At 37.3% G+C, this 24,912-nt stretch overlaps 1 protein-coding gene across 3 annotated transcripts in view; it reads left to right on the top strand.

Moving 5' to 3' along the window:
* Positions 1-24,912, top strand: part of UPF2 (UPF2 regulator of nonsense mediated mRNA decay) — a 144,975-nt gene that overhangs the window by 101,693 nt on the left and 18,370 nt on the right. For all 3 annotated transcript variants that reach the window (XM_037845227.1, XM_037845225.1, XM_037845226.1), the window contains 2 exons: positions 81-179; positions 17,058-17,225. In XM_037845227.1, coding sequence (XP_037701155.1) covers positions 81-179; positions 17,058-17,225 — 267 coding nt within the window. The remainder of the gene's footprint in view (positions 1-80; positions 180-17,057; positions 17,226-24,912) is intronic.

Genomic DNA, 24,912 nt, shown 5'->3' with positions numbered 1-24,912 from the left:
ATAACTTATCTGTACAAAAAGGCTCTGCCATTCAAAACATTACAATTAAAATTTCTGGTCTGATGTTTTTCTTTTAACAGGAGGTAATGATTAAAGGCGGTGGACTTAAGCATGTACCTTGTGTAGAGGATGAGGACTTTATTCAAGCTCTGGATAAAATGATGCTAGAAAATCTTCAGGTACTCAATTTTGCTCTGTTTCAAAGCATCTTCTCAGTACAAAATATTGCAGCACATTAAATTCTGGTTACTGTGAGGTTCTCTGCCCTTTAACCAGCTCCCCTGCAGTAGCGTTTTCCTGTCCTGTACAGCAGCTGCTGCCAAGGCTTCTTGTATCCTATGTCCTGATTTGGCTGTCTCTCTGAGGTGAAATGAGAGAGAATGCCGTAAATATAAGACATAGGACAGAGTAATTTTATTATACCAACCTGGGCCTTTTGTCTCTGTCGAGTCATATCTCTTTATTTCTAATACCCTTTTTTTTTTTGCAGTTTGTTTAGGAGTCAAACTTTGTAGAAGATGAATATTTAGTGGAATATTGGCTACGTAATGTTTAAATGTGTAAATTGTTTAATGTAGTCATAACATTAATACACTGGATTTTATTAAAAGTTCCATCTAGAAAGTTTTTTAAATGTCATGGTAATTGAAGGTAATTTTATGTAGATAGAGGTAGAATCTCTAAGTAAAATCTCTTTACTTCAGCCCTATATATACAGCTGTTGGTAAACCTTTTGGTGAGTTGAAGAGAGTGGTTTTGTTTGAATGATGGAATGAAAGCCCCATTGGTGGTGAGTTCAAGGGAGAGTGGGAAAGGTGGAAGGGAAGATATAGATAACTCTTTTGAGGAGTTCTACTATAAAGGGAAGAGAAATGGGAAGATAGCTGAGAAAGTCTACAGAGTTCAAAGAGGGTTATTCTTAAGATAGAAGATATTACAGAGTGTTATGCTGGTGGAGTAATCCTTTAGAGAAGTAATATTAGATTTTACTTTCCATAATGCTACAAAGGTCAAAAGTTATGATAAAGTACGAATTAGTATTATAGGTGTATCAGTTAGGCCAAACTCCTACTTCCTAATATATGAAAATGTGTATTTATTTGGAAAGTTTTTAATGTGTGAAATAAATTTTAAATTCATGTCATTTAGAGCCCAAGTCATCGAACAATTAAAAACATAATCACTCTAATCCCTTTGAGGAGAAAAGAAATAGTTCACTTTTTTGTTAAATATGTAAAATAAATGTTTCCTATTTTAACAGGAGTCAGTAGTTATTTACTTTGTCATTCATTCATTTAGCTAGTATTTATTGGGTACTCACTGTGGCTCAGCAGCAAGCTCAGTATAAAGTACTGAACAAAACAGACGTGATTTCCATCTTTAAAGAAGGGAGTTTTGTGGGAAAGGTAGATAATTATCAAGTAAGCAAACAAAAATACCTTATTTCAAACTGTGATAAATGCTAAGGAACTAAAAGAATAGATAGAATGCTTTGGTACAGAGTAAGGGAATGGCCTTCTTTAGATGGGATGATGAGGTAAGGAGGAGTCTAGGTGAAACATTGGGGGAATGTGGGAACAGTGTGTGCCAAGTTCCTTGTCAGGTTGGAAAAATGGAAAGAGGGCCAGCCTCAATAGAACATAGGGTGTGGAGGTCTGGTCCAGCACCAGAACGGAGACCTGTAATGGGAGACCATGTAAGTCCTAAGGAACAGAGTGACACCATCCTGCAGCACGTGGAGGTGCCTCAGACTGGGGCAAGAGTCAAAATGGGGAGACCCTTAGGACACTGCTGTGAAAGATGAGGGTAACTTGTTTGGGATTGTGGAAGGACACAGGTAGAGAAGTCTGAATTTGAAAGCTGGTTAGGGGGTAGCATGAACTGTGACTGGAGAGTGTGGGGGAGGAGGAGTCAGGGGTGATCTTTAATCTTCCAGTTGGCCCATTGGGTAATCTCAGTGACAGAAAACAAAGGAAGAGCAAGCAAGAAGTCTGCTTTGGCTGTGTTAAGTTTGAGCCTGTGAGGTATGAAAATGGAAGTATCAGGAGATTAGAAGAGGCCCATGGAGAAAAACATAAATGTGCAGTTAGAGCGTATTTGCAGCCGTAGGAATAAATACTCTGACATGCAGGAGTAGAGTGTGAAGAAAGAAGCCTCAAGGAACCCCAGCATTTAGAAATAAGGTAGAAAAGTGATGTTAAGGAATAGAGCTCTTGATTGGTCCAACAGTTGCTGCTATTGGGAGTTCCTGAAGAAGTGAGCTGCAGGGATTGAAAGATGTGATCAGAGAAGAGGAAAGTCTGATTTATTGTTTTTCTGGAGATGTGCCTAGTGGACTGGGGAAATAAATTAATCCTATATAAAGCCGTAATTTTTAAACGTTATCATATACCCAAAATGAACAACTGTACAGTCTCTTCCTTTTGATCTACTTGTCATAGGAAGACTCAGTATTGTAAAGACATTGATTCTCCATAAAACAGGTCTTTAAATTTAGTGCAATCCTAATTGTATCCCATGAGGAGAATCTTTTTTGAGGGAGAAGAGAGGAGCAGGGAAGTGGATGCATAGTGAACACAACAAAATTATTATTAAAAATATCTTTAGAAATAAGCAGAATAGGGAGGAAATCTCTAGAAAATGAGGGATGAAATGCTCTATAAAATATTAAAACATTTTAAATAGATAGATTAGTGAAACGGGAGAGTCCAAAATAGACCTGAAACACGGGATTTAACATATGATTTCAGATCTGTCATGGGGAAATGGATTATTCAACAGATGGTCAGAAGACAAAAAAATAAGGCTGGATTTCTATTTTAGTTCCACACCAGAATTAATTGCAAATCTGTCACATATCTCAATAATTGCTAAGGCTATTGAGCACTACACTAAAGGCTTTGCATTTATTCTTTTTTTTTTTTTTTTTTTTTTTTAAATTTTTGAATAATTTTCTTTTAATCAATTTTTGATCAGAATATGAGAAATTTTGACTAAGGTTTGTGGCTCAATTAGACACAGAAGCAAAAGACATGACACAGTGATGCTCTCTATGAAGATTAGTGCCAAAAATGCCTTTTCTAGCATAAATTCACAATGATTTGGTTGAGTATACAAATAATACCCAAGTTTGAAAAACAATATATAAAAGGAATAAGTAGAAGATTACAAACTATGAGGAGACTATATGATTTCAACAGTAATGGGAAGCATCAAACAAGATTTTCTAAACAAAGAAAACTGAGGATAATGAATTAAATACAATCAATATCCAAATATTAAATTATTAAAAAATTAAATGGACTACTTTGAAAATAATAATGATGATAATAAAAGTACAGCAAAAAGAATTAGCAAAAAGTGTGTATATATAAACATGATTTGATTACTCTTCCTAGTTAAGTATCTGAGACAGGAACAAAAAACCCTATGTGCTTATATGTAATTTGCCAGAAGCATACACAAAATTTAATTGATCAAAAATATTAAATACTAGCATTATTTTAAACACTTCAGAAAAAATTAAAAAGCAAAAATACTAGAAATTGGTACAGTAACATTAATGGCAGGAAAACTTTTCTCAGTGGAGAAAACTCAAAATGAGTCAAAAAAGGAAATGTTAATTTGGAAAATATAATTTCCAGTGAAAGTTGAAATGTCATGAAACTACATGACATTAGAGATCATATCATATGAAAGAAAATTAAGAAATACATACATAAATTTAAATAAATAATATTTTAATAGGAAAAATTTTGCAATTCTTTTATATTTTACAGATTCAGAAAGCATAAAAAAAGAGTAAAATATGTGTTAATATAACTTTGGTACAACTATTTAGAAATAAATTATATTGAATACACATTCTGTTATGAATGGTATGATTGGTTATGTCCCTTAATGGGAACCAATATTACAAATTCATTTATGATTTGGATGCAATTCCAACTAAACTGCCAGATTGACTTTCTTTTAAGAATTGGCCAAAATATTATAAATACAATTTTTTTTTTTTTTTAATCATTTTATTGAGATATATTCACATACCACGCAGTCATACAAAACAAATTGTACTTTCGATTGTTTACAGTACCATTACATAGTTGTACATTCATCACCTAAATCAATCCCTGACACCTTCATTAGCACACACACAAAAATAACAAGAATAATAATTAGAGTGAAAAAGAGCAATTGAAGTAAAAAAGAACACTGGGTACCTTTGTCTGTTTGTTTCCTTCCCCTACTTTTCTACACATCCATCCATAAACTAGACAAAGTGGAGTTTGGTCCTTATGGCATTCCCAATCCCATTGTCACCCCTCATAAGCTACATTTTTATACCACTGTCTTCGAGATTCATGGGTTCTGGGTTGTAGTTTAATAGTTTCAGGTATCCACCACCAGCTACCCCAATTCTTTAGAACCTAAAAAAGGTTGTCTAAAGTGTGTATAAGAGTGCCCACCAGAGTGACCTCTCGGCTCGTTTTGGAATCTCTCTGCCACTGAAGCTTATTTCATTTCCTTTCACATCCCCCTTCTGGTCAAGAAGATGTTCTCCATCCCACGATGCCGGGTCTACATTCCTCTCCGGGAGTCATATTCCACGTTGCCAGGGAGATTCACTCCCCTGGGTGTCTGGTCCCACGTAGGGGGGAGGGCAGTGATTTCACCTTTCAAGTTGGCTTAGCCAGAGAGAGAGGGCCACATCTGAGCAACAAAGAGGCATTCAGGAGGAGACTCTTAGGCACAAATATAGGGAGGCCTAGCCTCTCCTTTGCAGCAACCGTCTTCCCAAGGGTAAAACTTATGGTAGAGGGCTCAACCCATCAAACCACCAGTCCCCTATGTCTGTGGTCATGTTAGCAACCATGGAGGTGGGGTAGGCGAATACCCCTGCATTCTCCACAGGCTCCTCAAGGGGGCACTACATCTTTTTTTTTTTTTTTCCTTGTTTGTCTTTTTTCTTTTTTTTTTTTTAACTTTCCCTTTTTTAAATCAACTGTATGAAAAAAAAAGTTAAAAAGAAAACAAACATACAATAAAAGAACATTTCAAAGAGACCATAACAAGGGAGTAAGAAAAAGACAACTAACCTAAGATAACTGCTTAACTTCCAACATGTTCCTACTTTACCCCAAGAAAGTTACATAATATAGCAACATTTCAGTGAACTTGTTCCTACTACATCTATCAGAAATTAACAGACCATAGTCATTTCTGGGCATCCCCAGAACGTTAAATAGCTTATCTGTTCTTCTTGGATTATTGTTCCCCCTTCCTTAATTGCTCTCTACTGCTAGTTCCCCTACATTCTACATTATAAACCATTTGTTTTACATTTTTCAAAGTTCACATTAGTGGTAGCATATAATATTTCTCTTTTTGTGCCTGGCTTATTTCGCTCAGCATTATGTCTTCAAGGTTCATCCATGTTGTCATATGTTTCACCAGATCGTTCCTTCTTACTGCTGCGTACTATTCCATCGTGTGTATATACCACATTTTATTTATCCACTCATCTGTTGAAGGACATTTGGGTTGTTTCCATCTCTTGGCAATTGTGAATAATGCTGCTATGAACATCGGTGTGCAGATATCTGTTCGTGTCACTGCTTTCCGATCTTCCGGGTATATACCGAGAAGTGCAATCGCTGGATCGAATGGTAGCTCTATATCTAGTTTTCTAAGGAACTGCCAGACTGACTTCCAGAGTGGCTGAACCATTATACAGTCCCACCAACAATGAATAAGTGTTCCAATTTCTCCACATCCCCTCCAGCATTTGTAGCTTCCTGTTTGTTTAATGGCAACCATTCTAACCGGTGTTAGATGGTATCTCATTGTGGTCTTAATTTGCATCTCTCTAATAGCTAGTGAAGCTGAACATTTTTTCATGTGTTTCTTGGCCATTTGTATTTCCTCTTCAGAGAACTGTCTTTTCATATCTTTTGCCCATTTTATAATTGGGCTGTCTGTACTATTGTCATTGAGTTGTAGGATTTCTTTGTATATGCAAGATATCAGTCTTTTGTCAGATACATGGTTTCCAAAAATTTTTTCCCATTGAGTTGGCTGCCTCTTTACCTTTTTGAGAAATTCCTTTGAGGTGCAGAAACTTCTAAGCTTGAGGAGTTCCCATTTATCTATTTTCTCTTTTGTTGCTTGTGCTTTGGGTGTAAAGTCTAGGAAGTGGCCTCCTAATACAAGGTCTTGAAGATGTTTTCCTACATTATCTTCTAGGAGTTTTATGGTACTTTCTTTTATATTGAGATCTTTGGTCCATTTTGAGTTAATTTTTGTGTAGGGGGTGAGGTAGGGGTCCTCTTTCATTCTTTTGGATATGGATATCCAACTCTCCCAGCCCCATTTGTTGAAAAGACCATTATGGCTCAGTTCCGTGACTTTGGGGGCCTTATCAAAGATCAGTCGGCCATAGATCTGAGGGTCTATCTCTGAATTCTCAATTCGATTCCATTGATCTATATGTCTATCTTTGTGCCAGTACCATGCTGTTTTGGCAACTGTGGCTTTATAATAAGCTTCAAAGTCAGGGAGTGTAAGTCCTCCCACTTCGTTTTTCTTTTTTAGAGTGTCTTTAGCACTTCGAGGCATCTTCCCTTTCCAAATAAATTTGATAACTGGCTTTTCCAATTCTGCAAAGTAGGTTGTTGGAATTTTGATTGGGATTGCATTGAATCTGTAGATGAGTTTGAGTAGAATTGACATCTTAATGACATTTAGCCTTCCTGTCCATGAACATGGAATATTTTTCCATCTTTTAAAGTCCCCTTCTATTTCTTTTAGTAGAGTTATGTAGTTTTCTTTGTATAGGTCTTTTACATCTTTGGTTAAGTTTATTCCTAGGTACTTGATTTTTTTAGTTGCTATTGAAAATGGTATCTTTTTCTTGAGTGTCACTTCCGTTTGTTCATTTCTAGCATATAGAAACATTACTGACTTATGTGCATTAATCTTGTATCCCGCTACTTTGCTAAATTTGTTTATTAGCTCTAGTAGGTGTATCGTTGATTTCTCAGGGTTTTCTAGATATAAGATCATATCATCTGCAAACAATGACAGTTTTACTTCTTCTTTTCCAATTTGGATGCCTTTTATTTCTTTGTCTTGCCGGATTGCCCTGGCTAGCACTTCCAGCACAATGTTGAATAACAGTGGTGACAGCGAGCATCCTTGTCTTGTTCCTGATCTTAGAGGGAAGGCTTTCAGTCTCTCACCATTGAGTACTATGCTGGCTGTGGGTTTTTCATATATGCTCTTTATCATGTTGAGGAAGTTTCCTTCAATTCCTACCTTTTGAAGTGTTTTTATCAAAAAGGGATGTTGGATTTTGTCAAATGCTTTTTCAGCATCTATTGAGATGATCAATTGATTTTTCCCTTTCGAGTTTTTAATGTGTTGTAATACATTGATTGTTTTTCTTATGTTGCACCATCCTTGCATGCCTGGAATGAACCCCACTTGGTCATGGTGTATGATTTTTTTAATGTGTCTTTGGATTCGATTTGCAAGTATTTTGTTGAGGATTTTTGCATCTATATTCATTAGGGAGATTGGCTGGTAGTTTTCCTTTTTTGTAGCATCTTTGCCTGGTTTTGGTATTAGATTGATGTTAGCTTCATAAAATGAGTTAGGTAGTGTTCCATTTTTTTCAATGTTTTGAAAGAGTTTGAGTAAGATTGGTGTCAGTTCTTTCTGGAAAGTTTGGTAGAATTCCCCTGTGAAGCCATCTGGCCCTGGGCATTTATTTGTGGGAAGATTTTTGATGACTGATTGGATCTCTTTGCTTGTGATGGGTTGGTTGAGGTCTTCTATTTCTTCTCTGGTCAGTCTAGGTTGTTCATATGTTTCCAGGAAATTGTCCATTTCTTCTACATTATCCAGTTTGTTGCCATACAGTTGTTCATAATATCCTCTTATAATTTTTTTAATTTCTTTAGGATCTGCAGTTATGTCACCTTTTTCATTCATTATTTTGTTTATATGGGTCTTCTCTCTTTTTGATTTTGTCAGTTTAGCTAGGGGCTTGTCAATCTTGTTGATCTTCTCAAAGAACCAACTTTTGGTGATATTTATCCTCTCTATTGTTTTTTTGTTCTCTATGTCATTTATTTCTGCTTTAATCCTTGTTATTTCTTTTCTTGTACTTGGTTTAGGATTGGTTTGCTGTTCATTTTCTAGCTTCTTCAGTTGATCCATTAGTTCTTTGATTTTGGCTCTTTCTTCCTTTTTAATATATGCGTTTAGTGCTATAAATTTCCCCCTCAGCACTGCTTTTGCTGCATCCCATAGGTTTTGGTATGTTGTGTTCTCATTTTCATTCGTCTCTATATATTTAGCAATTTCTCTTGCTATTTCTTTAACCCACTGATTGTTTAGGAGTGTGTTATTTAACCTCCAGGTATTTGTGAATTTTCGAAGTCTCTGATGGTTATTGACTTCTAATTGTATTCCATTGTGGTCAGAGAATGTGCTTTGAATAATTTCAATCTTTTTAAATTTATTGAGGCTTGTTTTATGTCCCAGCATATGATCTATTCTGGAGAAAGTTCCGTGAGCACTAGAAAAGTATGTGTATCCTGGTAATTTGGGATGTAATGTCCTGTAGATGTCTGTTAAATCTAATTCATTTATCAGATTGTTTAGGTTTTCAATTTCCTTATTGGTCTTCTGTCTGGTTGATCTATCTATAGGAGAGAGTGATGTGTTGAAGTCTCCCACAATTATTGTGGAAACATCAATTGCTTCCTTTAGTTTTGCTAGTGTTTCTCTCATGTATTTTCTGGCACCTTGATTGGGTGCGTAGACATTTACGATTGTTATTTCTTCTTGCTGAATTGCCTCTTTTATTAGTATGTAGTGGCCTTCTTTGTCTCTCAAAACATCCCTGCATTTGAAGTCTATTGTATCTGAGATTAATATTGCTACACCTGCTTTCTTTTGGCTGTAGCTTGCATGAAATATTTTTTTCCATCCTTTCACTTTCAGTTTCTTTGTGTCCCTGTGTCTAAGATGAGTCTCTTGTATGCAACATATTGATGGTTCATTTTTTTTGATCCATTCTGCGAATCTATATCTTTTAATTGGGGAATTTAATCCATTTACATTCAACGTTAAAACCATGAAGGCATTTGTTGAATCGGCCATCTTATCCTTTGGTTTATGTTTGCCATATTTTTCCCTCTCTCTATTAATATCCTTTATTGTACCCATACCGAATCTCTTTAGTACTGAACCTTTCTCCAAGTCTCTCTGTCCTGTCTTTGTTTCTCTGTCTGTAGGGCTCCCTTTAGTATCTCCAGTAGGGCAGGTCTCTTGTTAGCAAATTCTCTCAGCATTTCTTTGTCTGTGAAAAATTTAAGCTCTCCCTCAAATTTGAAGGAGAACTTTGCTGGATAAAGTATTCTTGGCTGGAAATTCCTCTCACTCAGAATTTTAAATATATCGTGCCACTCCCTTCTTGCCTCCATGGTGGCTGCTGAGTAGTCACTACTTAGTCTTATGCTGTTTCCTTTGTATGTGGTGAATTGCTTTTCTCTTGCTGCTTTCAGAACTTGCTCCTTCTCTTCTATGTTTGACAGTGTGATCAGTATATGTCTCGGAGTGGGTTTATTTGGATTTATTCCATTTGGAGTTCGCTGAGCATTTATGATTTGTGTATTTATGTTGTTTAGAAGATTTGGGAAGTTTTCCCCAACAATTTCTTTGAATACTCTTCCTAGACCTTTACCCTTTTCTTCCCCTTCTGGGACACCAATGAGTCTTATATTCGGACGTTTCATATTATCTATCATATCCCTGAGGTCCATTTCGATTTTTTCAATTTTTTTCCCCATTCTTTCTTTTATGCTTTCATTTTCCATTCTGTCATCTTCCAGGTCACTGATTCGTTGTTCAACTTCCTCTAGTCTTGTACTATGAGTGTCCAGAATGTTTTTAATTTGGTCAACAGTTTCTTTAATTTCCATAAGATCATCCATTTTTTTATTTAGTCTTGCAATGTCTTCTTTATGCTCTTCTAGGGTCTTCTTGATTTCCTTCATATCCCGTACTATGGTCTCATTGTTCATCTTTAGTTCTTTGAGTAGCTGCTCTAGGTGCTGTGTCTCTTCTGGTCTTTTGATTTGGGTGCTTGGGCTTGGGTTATCCATATCGTCTGGTTTTTTCATATGCTTTATAATTTTCTGTTGTTTTTGGCCTCGTGGCATTTGCTGAACTTGATAGGGTTCTTTTAGGGTTTGTAGACCTATTGAAGTCCTTATCTCTAATTTATCAGATCTACAGCTTCGTGGAGTACACTTTCTCTAACTAACCAGCAGTTGGCGTCCATGAGCCACCTGTTCTCCACAAGCCAGTTCTCCCCTGCTTAGCCTTTTTGGTGAGTGGGGGAGTGAGTCTTGTGGGGCTCAATTGGTGTACCAAGCTTGCGTGTGTAGTTGGTGTTGCCTGCCGTGTATGTGGGGCATGTTTCTGGGCAGTCGGGGAGTGGGGGTGGCCCTAACAATCAAATCTCACTGATGATCCTAGAGTTTTAAAGCTGCTGCAACAGTCTAATCCTTCAGTTCAGTCCTGCCACAGTTTGTCTCTGCCACTGACCCACAAGTCCTTGGTATTGGCGTATGGCTCCTGAGACTTGCAAGTGGGCCCCTCTTCCAGGCTGTGCACCCCGGGTCCTCTGTTGAGGGATGACTGTGCTATGTCACAGGTGAGTGCCGTCCCCCCAGGGCAGTTCTGGGCTGCTGGGCTGTGTAGGGAGGCTCCCAGTCTGCTCAAATGATGGCTGAATGGGGCTTTGTTAATTCACACTGCTCCACCTTCCCAGCTCTGAGACATTCAGCTGAGGTTGCAGGGAAGGCTAATGTCCACGCCCAGTTTTGTGGAGTGCGCCTGTTATTTGAAGCACTTCCGTCACACTGGGTTGTCTGGGGCAGCTCTGGGCTATGGGGCTGGCGATGGTCAGGAGTGTTTCCTGTCCACCAGGATGGTGGCTGTGAGCGGACACCCCCCTTTTCTTGGGAAGTTGTGTTGTTTAGTGAATTTTCTCAGCCACTGGATTATTGCGTTTTGTCTCAGAGCTCTCTTAGTTCTGCTGTTGACTTGACGTGCCCAAATTGCAATTCTTTGAAGCTTTCTGTATTGGGCTTCTTAGAGTAATTGTTTTAGAAAAAGAAAAAAGGATTTTAAAAAAAAAAAAAAAAAACGGCCCTCCTCAGAGATCTAATGGGTTATTGAAATGCTAATAGACAAAGCAACCAGGGCCATTAAGGAAAGTTCCACAGGGCAGAGAGATCAGCTTTTCTTCGGGATTTGCATATGCGCCTCAAGGCCTGAGCTCCGCCCTTTCCCTTTCTGTGTTCACCAGAACTCCAAAAATCCTCTGCTTTTATTTTGGAGTTTTTCGTGTTGTTTTTTTTCTATGCCTGTCTCCTCTCTGCTGGGCTGGCTGCTCTCAGAGTCTCTGGTGTCTGGTCTCAGTCTATCTATGGTTGGAGTTTGAATCAGTAGAATGAGTTTCCGATAAGAGCAGCCACTGCAGTTCTCCCTTCTCCTTCCCGGAGCTGACAGCCCCTCCTCCCCCGGGACTGAGCCTGGCAGGGAGGGGCGCGGTTCCCCTGGCCGCAAAAACTTACAGATTTCGCTGATCTCAGCAGTTCCACGTTTTCATGAGTGTTGTATGAAGTATGCCCAAAGACAGATTGCTCTGTGGTGTCCAGTCCACGCAGTTCCTGGCTTTTTACCTACTTTCCTGGAGGAGTAACTAAAACTTAGAGCTCACCAGTCTGCCATCTTGCCCCGCCTGTCGCATTTATTCTTTACAAATGCTAGTAGATACTGTTAGTATTCCCACTTTTGAGTTAAGGAAATGGGGGCTTAGTAAGACAAGAAACTTGTTGAAGGTCACAGAGCTATGAAGTGGTGGACTCTGTTCTCATCCATTTTGCTGTATTGCCATCCAGCAGAGGGTACCATAAGAAACTGTAAGAAATGACAAATGAGAAAAAAAAAATATGTATATCCTACCTAACAAAGGGTAAATATCTCTAATATAGCTAGAGATCATATAAAGCAATAAGAAAAGATGAACGAGTGAAAGATAATAGGCAAAGTCATGCCAAACTTCCCTAATAATCAAAGATATACAAATTAAGATGAGCTTTTTTCACTTAACAGACCATGAGATATTAAGATTTTAAAAATGATAATACCTAATGTGGCCATTTGTGCGTAAACGTCTACATATGGGTAAATGTAAATCTGTCCAGCCTTTTTGGAGGGAAATTTAGCAAACCTATCAAATGGGCATGCCATTTGATTTAAAAATTTATCTTTAGGCAAAGTGCTGGGCCCATGAATGAATCAGCCCCTTTCATGCTCTCTGGAGTTGTGTCTCTGGGAAGAAATTCAAAATCCAGGAATTTTAAGGAAAGACATGAATAAACATACCCAAGATGCTCGAGGAACTCCAAACAGGATAAATGCGAATAGAGTCATGCCCCAGCATATTATAATCAAAATACTTAATGCCCAAAAAAAAAGGGTCCTGAAAGCTGCCAGAGAGAAGCGACACATCATGAACAAGAGAGCCTCGATGAGATTAAGCGCTGATTTCTCATCAGAAACTATGGAGGCAAGAAGGCACAGGGAAGATACATTTAAAACACTAAAGACAAAATACTGCCACTCAGGAATTCTGTATCTGGCAAAACTGTCTTTCCAAAATGAGGGAGGGATTAAGACATTCCCAGTTAAACGAAAGCTAAAGGAGTTTGCTACCACTAGACCAGCCCTACAAATGATGCTAAAGACAGTTCTGCAGGATGTAAGGAAAGGACATAGACAATAGATAGAAGCCACATGAAGAAATAAAGATCTCAGTAAGAGTAATGGCAGAGGACCTCCTGTGAAATGTTCAATGGAGAAATTGCATTTTGTCAACATTAAAACCTTTTGTTCTTATTGGGTGTCTGTGTGACACTGAAACTCAGAGCTAGAGCTCGGCAGATATGAATGACAGTATTAACTCATACAGCAACTGTTAAAAAAAAAAAAAAGCTGGAAAAGAGCCCAGACTTCAATTATTGATATGAATGAAACAGATTTGGTTAAGACCAGGGCAAATCAGGCCAAAGGGTAAAGGTTGAAACTGACTGTGTTAAAACTTCAACTTCCATGTGAGACCAAGGGAAGAAATGTTTATTTGGTATAGGATCTATATTTTCTAAACAACGTAGCTTCTACAGTCAGTTTGTTCAAACACCACAATTACATGGAACTTTGAGTAGGAAGTGAGATAAGGTAGGTCTGTATAGGTTAGAGTGAAACAGCAGCACACCCCAAAACAGCAGCACATCCCAATATATATTCAGGGCCCCCATGAGGAGCTGGGGGAGGATGCGGAGGTGTTGGACTTCCTCACCTGGATTGTTGCTGATGTTCTTACAAACATTGGGGACTGATGGCTTGCAATGCTGAGCCCTCTGTCTTGGGGCCTGCCCCTATGAAGCTTGTTACTGCAAAGGAGAGGCTAAACCTGCTTAAAATTGTGCCTAAGAGTCTCCCCGAGTGCCTCTTTGTTGCTCAGATGTGGCCCTCTCTCTCTAAGCCACCTCGGCAGGTGATCTCACTGCCCTCCCCCCTACGTGGGACCTGACTCCTAGGGGTGTAAATCTCCCTGGCAATGCAGGATATGGCTCCCGGGGATAAATCTGGACCCGGCATCATGGGATTGAGAACATCTTCTTGACCAAAAGGGGGATGCGAAATGAAACAAAATAAAGCTTCAGTGGCTGAGCGATTTCAAATGGAGTTGAGAGGTCACTCTGATGGGCATTCTTATGCACTATGTAGATAACATTTTTTAGGTTTTAATGTATTGGAATAGCTAGAAGTAAATACCTGAAACTACCAAATCCCAACCTCTAGTAGCCTTGACTCTTGAAGACGACTGTATAACAATGTATGTTACAAGGGGTGACAGTGTGATTGTGAAAACCTTGTGGATTGCACTCCCTTTATCCAGTGTATGGATGGATGAGTAGATAAATGGGAACAAAAACTAAATGAAAAACAGGGTGGGATGGGAGGGGTGTAATTTGGGTGTTCTTTTTTATTTTTATTTTTTATTCTGATTCTTTCTGGTGTAAGGAAAATGTTTAAAAAATAGATTGGGGTGATGAATGCACAACTATATGATGATACTGTGAACAGTTGATTGTGCACCATGGATGACTGTATGGTATGTGAATATATCTCAATATAACTGAATTAAAAAAAAAAATTTCTTCTTCAAATGACACTGTTTAAAATGAAAAGTCAAGGAAAAAAAAAAAAAACTGGGAGAAAATATTTGCTAAACATTTATCCAGAGAAGCAGAGAGAGAAAGCCACAGAAACAGAGAGGAAGCCACGGAAGCCAGAAGTTGGAAGCAACAAAACCCAGAAGAGAAGGGAGAGACCAGCAGACAGCACCATGTGCCTGGCCATGTGACAGAGGAGTCCAGGAACGCTGACAGCCTGTCTTCAGGAAGAAGTACCAGACTGATTTACCAGAATTTGTGACAACTTATGAATGAGACCCTTTTGACTTAAATTTTAAGTCACAACACTTAAGTACAGTACATGGGTGCCAGTTGCTGAAAGATCAACAGAAGAAAAGTACAAAAAGATTACCTACAATCCTCGTGAATGCACCTAGGACTCAAAACTGATTTTACCAAAAGAAAGACCCCTGACCCATTAAATCTGTGTCTACACAGTGCGTTGAACTTTGATGATTTCTCTACAGCTGCTGCGAAAGCCTTCAGCCCTGTTGTTTAAGCATTGCTTTAGATCAGTAGTTTTAAACTGTTGTAGTGTATGTGGTGAAAGATATTCCTATCTTTAAAGTAAAGAATGCAGGACTCAGTTCTTTCTTGAATGTAAATAGTAGCTTATTTAGAATTTTGGAGTTTCTTTTTTATCACCAATCTTGAATGGTGGACTGAGGCCTGATTTTTTGGTGTTTTTTTTTTTGTTTCGTTTTGTTTTTCCCAATTCCCCTCCCTCCTCATTGGGAGTAGTCAGTCCATTTCCTCAATTCTGTGAATTGAACTCAAGTAAGAGGTTCTGACAAGAAGAATCTGTAATATATTCGTAAAAAGACAGTGAAGAAATTAAAAAAAAAAAAAAAAAGACGGTGAAGAACCATATTTTACTATGGCTCAAATTCCATCCTGGGCATATAAAACTGCTTTGTAAGTAAGACCTGTATGTCCATGCAAAACAAGATTACAAAGTTGTTAAGTAGCAGTTTTTTAAAAATAAACAACAAAGTTAAAAAAAAATTTATCTTTAGTTAGTGATTCTCAAGTGCATAAAGTTAAATATACAAAGATGTTACATTGTTTGTAATTAAAAAGTCAGGGTTCCATCATTAGGGGATTAGTTAAATAAATAATGACCTATAATTAAATGCATATATCCTCAAATTCAAAGATATCCAAGACAGAATTTAAAAGAACAGTGTTTATGTTTAGTATAGAATACTATGTATGTTTAGTATAGAAAAATATGCCTAGGTGTTGCTTGGGTTTATTTGCTTATATTGGTAAATGCAAGAAACATTCTAGAAGAACAATTCCCATTTTTAACAGTCGTTGCATTTTTGGGTGGGTGGGGCAGAGGGAGGTAGCAGAGGGATTACCATGGATGCACTTTCTAACACATCTTTGCATTCCTATATTTTACAAAGACAATATCTTAATTTTGTGATCAGGAAAAAAAATTAAAAAGCAAGATTCATTTTATATGGGCTTTTCATCTCTTTATAAATCTTAGGAACCTGGGAGGACTTCAAGCAGATACTGAGAAACTGGAGCTGAATAAATAAAAACAATAAAAGCATATACCTTTATTATCATTTTGCTTACTTTGCAAATCTTATGAATATCTGGGGCCTATATCAAAAGACTATTTAAATTGTGGTGAAGCAGTTTAAAAACCCTTACGACTGTTCAGCATTACCTTCTTAGCTTTGAATAATTGTACTCAATTCATTTGTGTTCTCTTCCTCAGACATACAAAATTATTTGCAGTTCCCTAAACATAACGTTCTGTTCCATGTCCTTGCTTTTTCACCTTTCTTCCCTTCCTGAATTTCTTCTGTATCCCTAAGGCTGCTCTTTTACCACCTGCTTGGAAGAATTCATATGAAGCCTTTAGCATTCTCAAATGTCCCATTTCTCTTCAGTGTTTTATGAAATCCCAGCAGGCACATATATACCTCTGATGTATTGTAATTTTTATGTGTATGTATATTTATGATTGTCTCAAGTTTGTGAGGATAGACTCTTTGAGAATAGACTTTTTAGTATTAGTATCTCCAAGCCCAACACACAGTAAGTCCTCACTGAAGGGTTGTGTAATTAATTGGTTAAATCCATTGTAAATGTTACAAATAACTGGTAATACCAGCCAAGAAATTAATTTCAATGCTAATAGATTGCATTTATTCTCAAATATTTATTAAGTGCCTGCTATACGTGAAGCACTGTTAGAGAACGCTAGGGAAAAGGAAATACAATGGTGAGTCCTACTAGTCTGGTGGGGGATTCAGACAGACAGGCACCTGTGATACATCATAGTAATTATGAAGGAAAATGTACAGTGTGCTAGGAGTATGACAAAAAGATTTCTTATCTTGGGCTGAGGAAAGCGTCTGTGGTGGCTGAGTGGCTGAGTGGCTGAGAAGCTGAGAGAGAGAACACGGTGATTTGAGGAAGTGAGGGAGGTTAAGTAGAACCGGAAACATTGTGTGCTTGGGAGAGGCTGGAATGAGACACAGGAGCCAGATGGCATCGGTCCTTCCAAACTGTGTGAAAGGGTGGTGGGTGGTTGGGAAGAAATATGCTGTGGTTTCATCTGTTTTGGAACGATTGCTGTAGCTATGATGATTTTTGTGTCTTAAGAAATAAAACACTGAATGAACTGTTTGCAGTTTATATTTACATACCTCTAGATGTATCTTATTTTTGTACTTTAAAATTTCTGTCTTCAAGCAACGAAGTGGCGAATCTGTGAAAGTGCACCAACTTGATGTTGCTATTCCTTTGCACCTCAAAAGCCAGCTGAGGAAAGGACCCCCACTTGGTGGTGGGGAGGGAGAGGCTGAGTCAGCAGACACAATGCCATTTGTCATGCTAACAAGAAAAGGCAATAAACAGCAGGTAAGAACCTGTCAGCCAAGTATTCATAATTGATTGTTACCAGCTGTAAATAGAACTTTGTTTTATAGGTTCTAAATACCTTTTATCTACACAGGGAAAAGAGTCGGAAACTTTTGAAGTGTTTAGTGGTAAAGTAATTGTATGCATTTTGTGTATAGAAGATGCATCTCCCTTTCACAGAATGTATATTTTTTAATGGAGAGGACATTTAAAATTTAAATCTGTGTGTTTGTATGTCTGTGTGTCTGTGTGTGTAAGAATATATAACTACGTTGACTTTTAGTAGGAGGCTTATATAAGCTAGCTTAGGGTAGAATAGAAAGGGAGGATTTCAATAGATACATCTCAAGAAAATGCTCAATTGTCACTATTTTTCTTGAAACGTTGTTAATGCCCTGATCCTGCTCCATTCTCTTTATATCCTTCCTCCCTCCTTTCTCTCCTTTTACAGATGATCCCTAAAAATCATTTTCCCAACTACTAAGCCGTTACTTTAGGTCTTCATACATTCGTTCAACAAGTACTTATTGAATATTAATTATGTGCCAGGTATTATTCCAGGTGGTGAGGGTACAGTGAACAAGATAAAATCCTTGCCCTCAAGGAATTTACATCCTAGTGAGGGAGACAGACAGACAAAAGACAAATAAACATGTTATATTTGCAGGTGGTGAAGTGTGCTGTGAAGAAAACAGTGCACGCCTCAGACCCAGCTCTGGGATATATCATCAATTCTGTAAAATTTTTTCACATTTTAACATTTCTGAAATCAGGCTGCCTCTTAGAGGTGATAGGAATCTTGTGATAATTGGTAGCATTTTCTTTTCCTAGTGCTATATGAAATAATAGTGCATCTTATAATTAATGGAATATTAGATTATTTGCAATATAGTAGCTATCACAGCTTCTCTTAGACCTAAGTCCAATACTTGGTCCCCACATTGATCCAGTCATTTATCGCTTACCTGCTATATACCCAGGCACCATTCTATGTGCAGTACATACAGCAGTGAACCTAAGTCCCTTCTCTCTTGGGAGCTTTCATTCTAGTATTGGGAGGAGACAATAAAGACATAATGCCATGTTGGGGAAATTGTTATGAAGGAAAATAAAGTATGGTAAGAGGATAAAAGACAACTGAGATGGGGAGGGGCGATGAGAGGGAGGGAGACTGCTATTTTAGATAGGATGATGGAGGTTGTCCTCTCTAATGAGTTATCATCTATGGTGGAAGAGATATTCTGTTCCCCTCCCCACCAGTACAACCTGAAAGAGATGATGCCTAAATTAATTTTTATGTCTGGTTTTGTCAGATAATTTTTGGTTTATGCAAGTGATCAAAGTTGTACAGTATATAATTATTTTGCTGTGGTCAAGGGATTCTTGAGATACCAACTATATACTCTTTAGAATTGTAACTGATATTATTAAAAGTTAACTTTGACTTAAGTTCAGAGCATTGCTATGTCTTTTTCAAACACTGTCTTCATAGTTCAGGCCTATCTCTATCCCAGTCTCTGGAGTTATTGTCCTTTTATGAAAATTTCACTCCTCTCCTCCTTTCCCAGGCTAAGATTGAGCTCTGGCATCCCCCCCCCGCCTTTTTTTTTGGTCAGAACCCTGAATGTGGGGTTGTACTGAGATCTTTGTCAAAATTGCTTTCTTCAGAGCACTTGGAAGCACTAGTTCATTACTGTTACCAGAATTCTCAAATCCCCTAATTTTTGCTTTTTTTCCTTAGGACTACTTAGTTCTCTAAGCTAAACTTTTCAGTTTCCAGCCATCACATTTTAGGTCTCATTTAATTTTTAAATCTCTCAGCTCCTCCCACTCCCCGTCATCATCCTTTCTTGGCCCAAAAAGAAGGTTTCAAAAGGTAATTAAGAGAAGCGACATTACGCAAAATGGTGGAGTAGGATGCTCTAGAGGATTTTCCCTCCACCAGAGCGGTGACTGAGCTGGAAAGAGTGATTGGAATCAGCTATTTATAACTCTGAAACCTGATCAAACACTTAAAACACCATGAGAATGCTTATATGATCTTCCTTAAGTGAGCCACAAGAGCAAACCAGGAACTGTCTCCCATGCCTCAGTCCCGCGTGGCTATGTAGATAGTGGCCTGCTTTTTGCAGTGACTGGCTGATGCCAGAGCAGGCAGTGGAGACATTGTCCACCAAGGATTTGGGGGGGGTGTGTTTTGATTGTTCTGGTGGTGCCCTAAGGGCCTGATGTCGACACTTGGGCTCCAGTGGTTTCTTTTGGTGACACCTATTAGAAGATTGAAAGGGATAGTACCCATTTTTTGACCTCCCCCCCCTTCCTGGAGACAGACATTTAAGGAAATATTTCTCAGGTCACTGGCTGATTAATCACAACAAGGAATATACGCTTTGCAATTAGTTTGGGAAAACTCAAAAAACAGCTTCAGCCCTCAACAAGCAGAAATTCCAGAGTTACCACATTTTAATACTCGGAATGTGTAGTACTCACCAAAAAAATTAAACATTCAAAGAAACAGGGAAGTATGGCCTACTCATAGGAAAAAAAACTTTTTTGATGGAAACCATCACTGAGGCAGCCCAGACTTTGGAATTACTGGTCAAAGATGTTTAGTCTCCTGTCTTAAATATGATCAGTGAGCTAAGGGAAAACATGGACAAAGAAATAAAAAAAAATTAGGAAAACGATTGTTTTAGTTTCCTAAGCTGCTCGAGCAAATACCATGAAATAGGCCAGGTTAAACAATGGGAATTTATTTGCTTATGATTTTGAGGTTAAAAGAAAGTCCAGATCAAGGCATCATCAAGGTGATGCTTTTTCTCTGAAGACTGGTGTCTTGGGGCTGGCTGCTGGTGACTCTTTGTCCTTAGCTTGTCATATGGCAAGGCACATGGCGGCATGTTCTGGTCTCTCGATTCTCTTTTGGGTTTCATTGATTTCATCTTCTTACTTCTTATGGCTTTCTCTCTGTCTTTCTGAATTTCACTCTGCTTATAAAGGACTCCAGTAATAGGATTAAGACCTATCGATTGAAGTGGGTTATACCTTCTTAACTGAGATAAGCTCTTGAAAAGGTCCTACTTACAATGGATTCATACCCACAGAAATGGATTAAATTTAAGAACATGTTTTTCTGTGGTACATGGTTTCAGACCACCACAAATGCTGTATTAAATGAACAAAATAAGAATATTAATGAGGTAGAAAATATAGAAGGAACCAAACAGAACTTCTGGAGCTTAAAACTACAATAACTGAAATAAAAATTCTCCAGAGGGATTCAGCAGCAGATTTGATCAGGCAGAACAGGGGATTGGTGAATTTAAAGATAAGACAATTGAAATTATCCCGTCTGAGGAACAGAAAAAAAAAATGAAGAAAAATGAACAGAGTCAGAGGAACCTGTGGGACACCATCTAGTATACCAACATACCTAAGAGTCTCATGAGAGTCAAAGAAGGAGAAGAGAGAGAGGAAGGGTAAGAAAAAATGTTGAAGAAATAATGACTTAAAGTTTCCCAAATTTGATGAAGGATGTGAATATACATGTCTAAGATCTCAGTGAACTCTAAACAGGATAACTCAAAGAAATCCACATCAAGACACATTATAGTCAAATTAGCAAAACCCAAAGAGAATTTTCAAAGAAGCAAGAAAGAAGCAACTTGTCATGTACTAGAGATCTTCAGTAAGATTAATAGCGGATTTGTCATCAGGTACATGGATCCAGAAGGCAGTGGGAAGACATGTTTAAAGTTCAGGAAAAAAAATATCAACCAAGAATTCTATGTCCAGCAAAACTGTGGTATGGGAAATTAAGGTATTCCCAGAGAAACAAGAAGTGAGCAAGTATGATACCAATATGTCTTGCCCTATAAGAAATGCTGCGCAAAGCTCTTCAGGCTGAAATTTAAGGACTTGGGACAGTAGCTCAAAGCCATAAAAACAATAGAGAACACTGGTAAATATAACTACAGGGTAAATACAAAAACCAGTACTATTGTACTTTTGATTTTTAACTTCTTTTTTTTTCCTGAATGATATAAAAGGAAATACGTAAAGCAATACTTATAAATTTATGTTAATGGGCACATAATAAATAAAAATGTAACATGAGACAATAAACAGTATAAAGGCAGAGGGACAGAAATGTATAGGTACAGAATATTTATGTACATTGAAACTAAGTTGGTAGTATTTAAACTACTTTGTTAAATGTTTAAGATGCTAATTGTAATCTCCAAGGTAACCACTAAGAAAATAACTAAAAATATTTATAGGAAAAGGAAAGGAGGAAATCAAAATGGTACATCAAACAAAAAAACTAAATACAAAAAAAAAAAGGCAGTAGTGGAGGGCTTGAGGAACAAAATAACATGGAGAAAACAACTAAATAGCAGAAGTAAACCCTTCCCCAATAGTAATTACTTTAAATGTAAATGGATTAAGCTCTTATTAATAAGCAGAGTAGAGTGGCAGATTAGATAGAAAAAAATATGATCCATCTATATGTTGTCTACAAGAGATTCAGTTTAGATACAAAGGCAAGAAGAGCTGAAAGTTAAAAGCATGGAAAAAGTTATTCCATACAAATAGTAATCAAAAGGGAGTTTAGATGGCTATATTATTGTCAGGGAAAATAGAGTTTAAGTTAAATATGTTACAAGAAACAAAGACGGATATTATATATTGATAAAGAGTTCAATCCAACAAGAAAACGTAACAATTCTAAAAAACTATAGGCATGTAAACACCAAGTCCTAAAATATATGAAGCAAAAATTGATGGAATTGAAGGGAGAAATAGACAGTTCTGTTATAATTGTTGGAGACTTCAGCACCCCACTTTCACGGTGCCCACGGAGAGAACAATCAGATGCAAAATCCATAAGGAAATGGAGGTCTTGAACAATACTTTAAACCAGTTAGGCCAAAGACATATATATATAGAACATTCCACTCAATGATAATAGAACACACATTTCTTCTCAAGTCCACATGGAACATTCTCCAGAATATACCGCATTTTAGGCCACTAAAAGAGTCTCAATAAATTTAAAAAGATTGAAATCATAGAAAGTATCTTTTCTTACCATAAGGAGATGAAAGTAGAAACAGTAACAGAAGGAAAACTGGAAAATTCACAAATACGTGGAAATTAAAATATACACTCTTGAATAACCATTGGGTCAAAGAAGAAATCACATAGGAAATAAAATTATTGAGGAAAATGAAAACAATGTACCAGAACTTTCAGAATTCAGTAAAAGCAGTACTAAAAGGAAAATTTATAGCTGTTAAACACCTACATTGAAAAAGAAAGATCTTGAGTCAGTAATCTACCTCACACTTTAAGAAACTAGGAAAAGAAGTGCAGACTAAACCCAAAGTTAGCAGAAGAAGGAAATAATAAACAGTAGCACACAGAAGAACAAAATAAATAGTAAAAAATAGAGACCTCCAAAACTGAAAGTTGTTTATTTAGAAAGACCAATGAAATGGACAAACCTTTAGCTAGACTGACTAAGGAAGAAACAAAAACAAAAAAGAACAGAAACAAAAAAAAACCAAAGATTCAACTCAAAGAAAAATACAGGCCAACATCACTTCTGGATATAGAAGCAAAAATCCTTAACAAAGCACTAAAAAAAAAAAAAAATTCAGCAGTGTACTAAAGAGATTGTACACTATGACCAAGGGAAATTTATCCCAGGAATGCAAGTGTGGTTTAACATAAGAAGATCAATCAATATAATATTCCACATTAATAGAGAGGAAGGAAAAAACATACCATCTCAATTGATGTAAAAAAAACATTTGACAAAATCCACCACCCTTTCAGGATAAAAATACTCAGAAGACTAGGAACAGAAGGGGATTACCTCAAGATGATAAAGGCCATATATGAATCACTTATAGCTGGCATCATGCCCCATGGTGAAAGACTGAAAACTTTTCCCCTAAGATGAGGAACAAGACAAGGATGCCCACCTTTGACACCTTTATTCAACATAGTATCAGAAATTGTATCCGGAGCAGTTACACAAGAAAAAGAAATGAGGCATCCAAACTGGAAAGGAAGAAGTAAAATCTCTTTTTACAGACACTGTGATCATATATGTGGATAACCCTAACAAAGAACAATCAAAAAACTCTCATTGCTAATAAAAATGAATCCAGCAAATTTGCAGCATGCAAAATCACCATGCAAAAAATAAATTGTATTTCTATATACTAGCAATGAAGGATCTAAAAAGGAGATTTAAGAAAATAATCCCATTTATAGTGGCATCAAAAAAGATAAAATACTTAGAAATAAGTTTAATCAAAGAGGTGAAAGACTTATACAGTGAAAACTATAAATCATTGCTGAAGGAGATTAAAGAAGACCTAAATAAATGAAAAGATGTTGCATATTCATGGATTGGAAGACTTAATATTATTAAGATTATAGTACTACCCAAAGCAATTTACACATTCAATGCCATCCTCAAAAAAATCCGTTTGCTTTTTGCAGAAATAGAAAAACCCATCCTAAAATTCATCTGGAATTTCGAGAGACCCTGACTAGCCAGAACCATCTGGAAAATGAAGAAAAGTGGGAGGTCCCACACTTCTCAATTTCAAAACTTAGAACAAACCTACAGTAATCAAATAGTATGGCACTGGCATCAAGAGAAACCTGCAGAATTCCATAGAAAACAAGAGTCCAGAAATAAACCCTCATACTGATGGACAAGGGTTTAAATAAATTTTTATGTATGGTGGACTTAGGTTACCTTACACCATATATAAAAATTAATTTAAAATGGCTCAAAGACCTAAATTTAAGAGCCTTAACTATAAAACTCTTAGAAAAAAACAAGGGAAAATGTTAAGGACATTGGATTAAGTATGACTCAAAAGCACAGTCACTGAGGACAGGTATATAGAACCAATTAAGGATTTCAGTTTTCTGATTATTGGTTGTAAATCTCATTCTGCTAAGAAGGTAACTTTTTGTAGTTGACTTTGACTTTATTTTGCTAAGTTTTATTTTTATAATATATAGGAAGGAATGAAGGTGACCACTATTTTGAACTTTTGTAAATTATTTAAATACATTATTGGTAGGTATCATTTGTTGAGTAGCTACTGTGTGCTAGGGACTATACTGTGCACTTTACATATTTTATCTCATTTAATTCTCACAACAGCCCTAAAAGGTAGTATTGATATCTGTTTTACAGATGAGAAAAAGAAAGTTCTACAGTAATTTGCTAGGTGTCAGGAACTGAATCATGTCCCCTCATGGGCATTTTCATGTCCCAGCCCTTGGTCCTGTGGGTGTGAATCCATTTGTAAACAGGACCTTTGAAGATGTTATTGGTTAAGGTGTGTGCCCAAACTGAATGAGCGTGGGCTTTAATCCAATAGGGCTGGAATCCTTACACGCAAAGTAAATTGGACATGGAAGAGAAGTCTTGGGGAGTAGCCACTAGCTGGAGGTCAGTATAACCGGAAAAGAAAGAAGACGTAGCTGTGTGTGTTGCCATGTGACAGAAAAGCCAAGGATACCAAGGGTCGCTGGCAGCCAGCCCCAGAATGCCACAGTCTTCTGGAACCCTCACCAACGCCTGAGTATTGGAGTTCTCATTGCCTCAAAATCATGAGCCAGTAAATTCCCATTGTTTAAGCCAATCCATTGT

Source organism: Choloepus didactylus, chromosome 8, assembly GCF_015220235.1.
Source record: "Choloepus didactylus isolate mChoDid1 chromosome 8, mChoDid1.pri, whole genome shotgun sequence".
In the NCBI taxonomy this organism is placed as follows: domain Eukaryota; kingdom Metazoa; phylum Chordata; class Mammalia; order Pilosa; family Megalonychidae; genus Choloepus; species Choloepus didactylus.
This window is presented reverse-complemented; position numbering and strand designations above follow the sequence as displayed.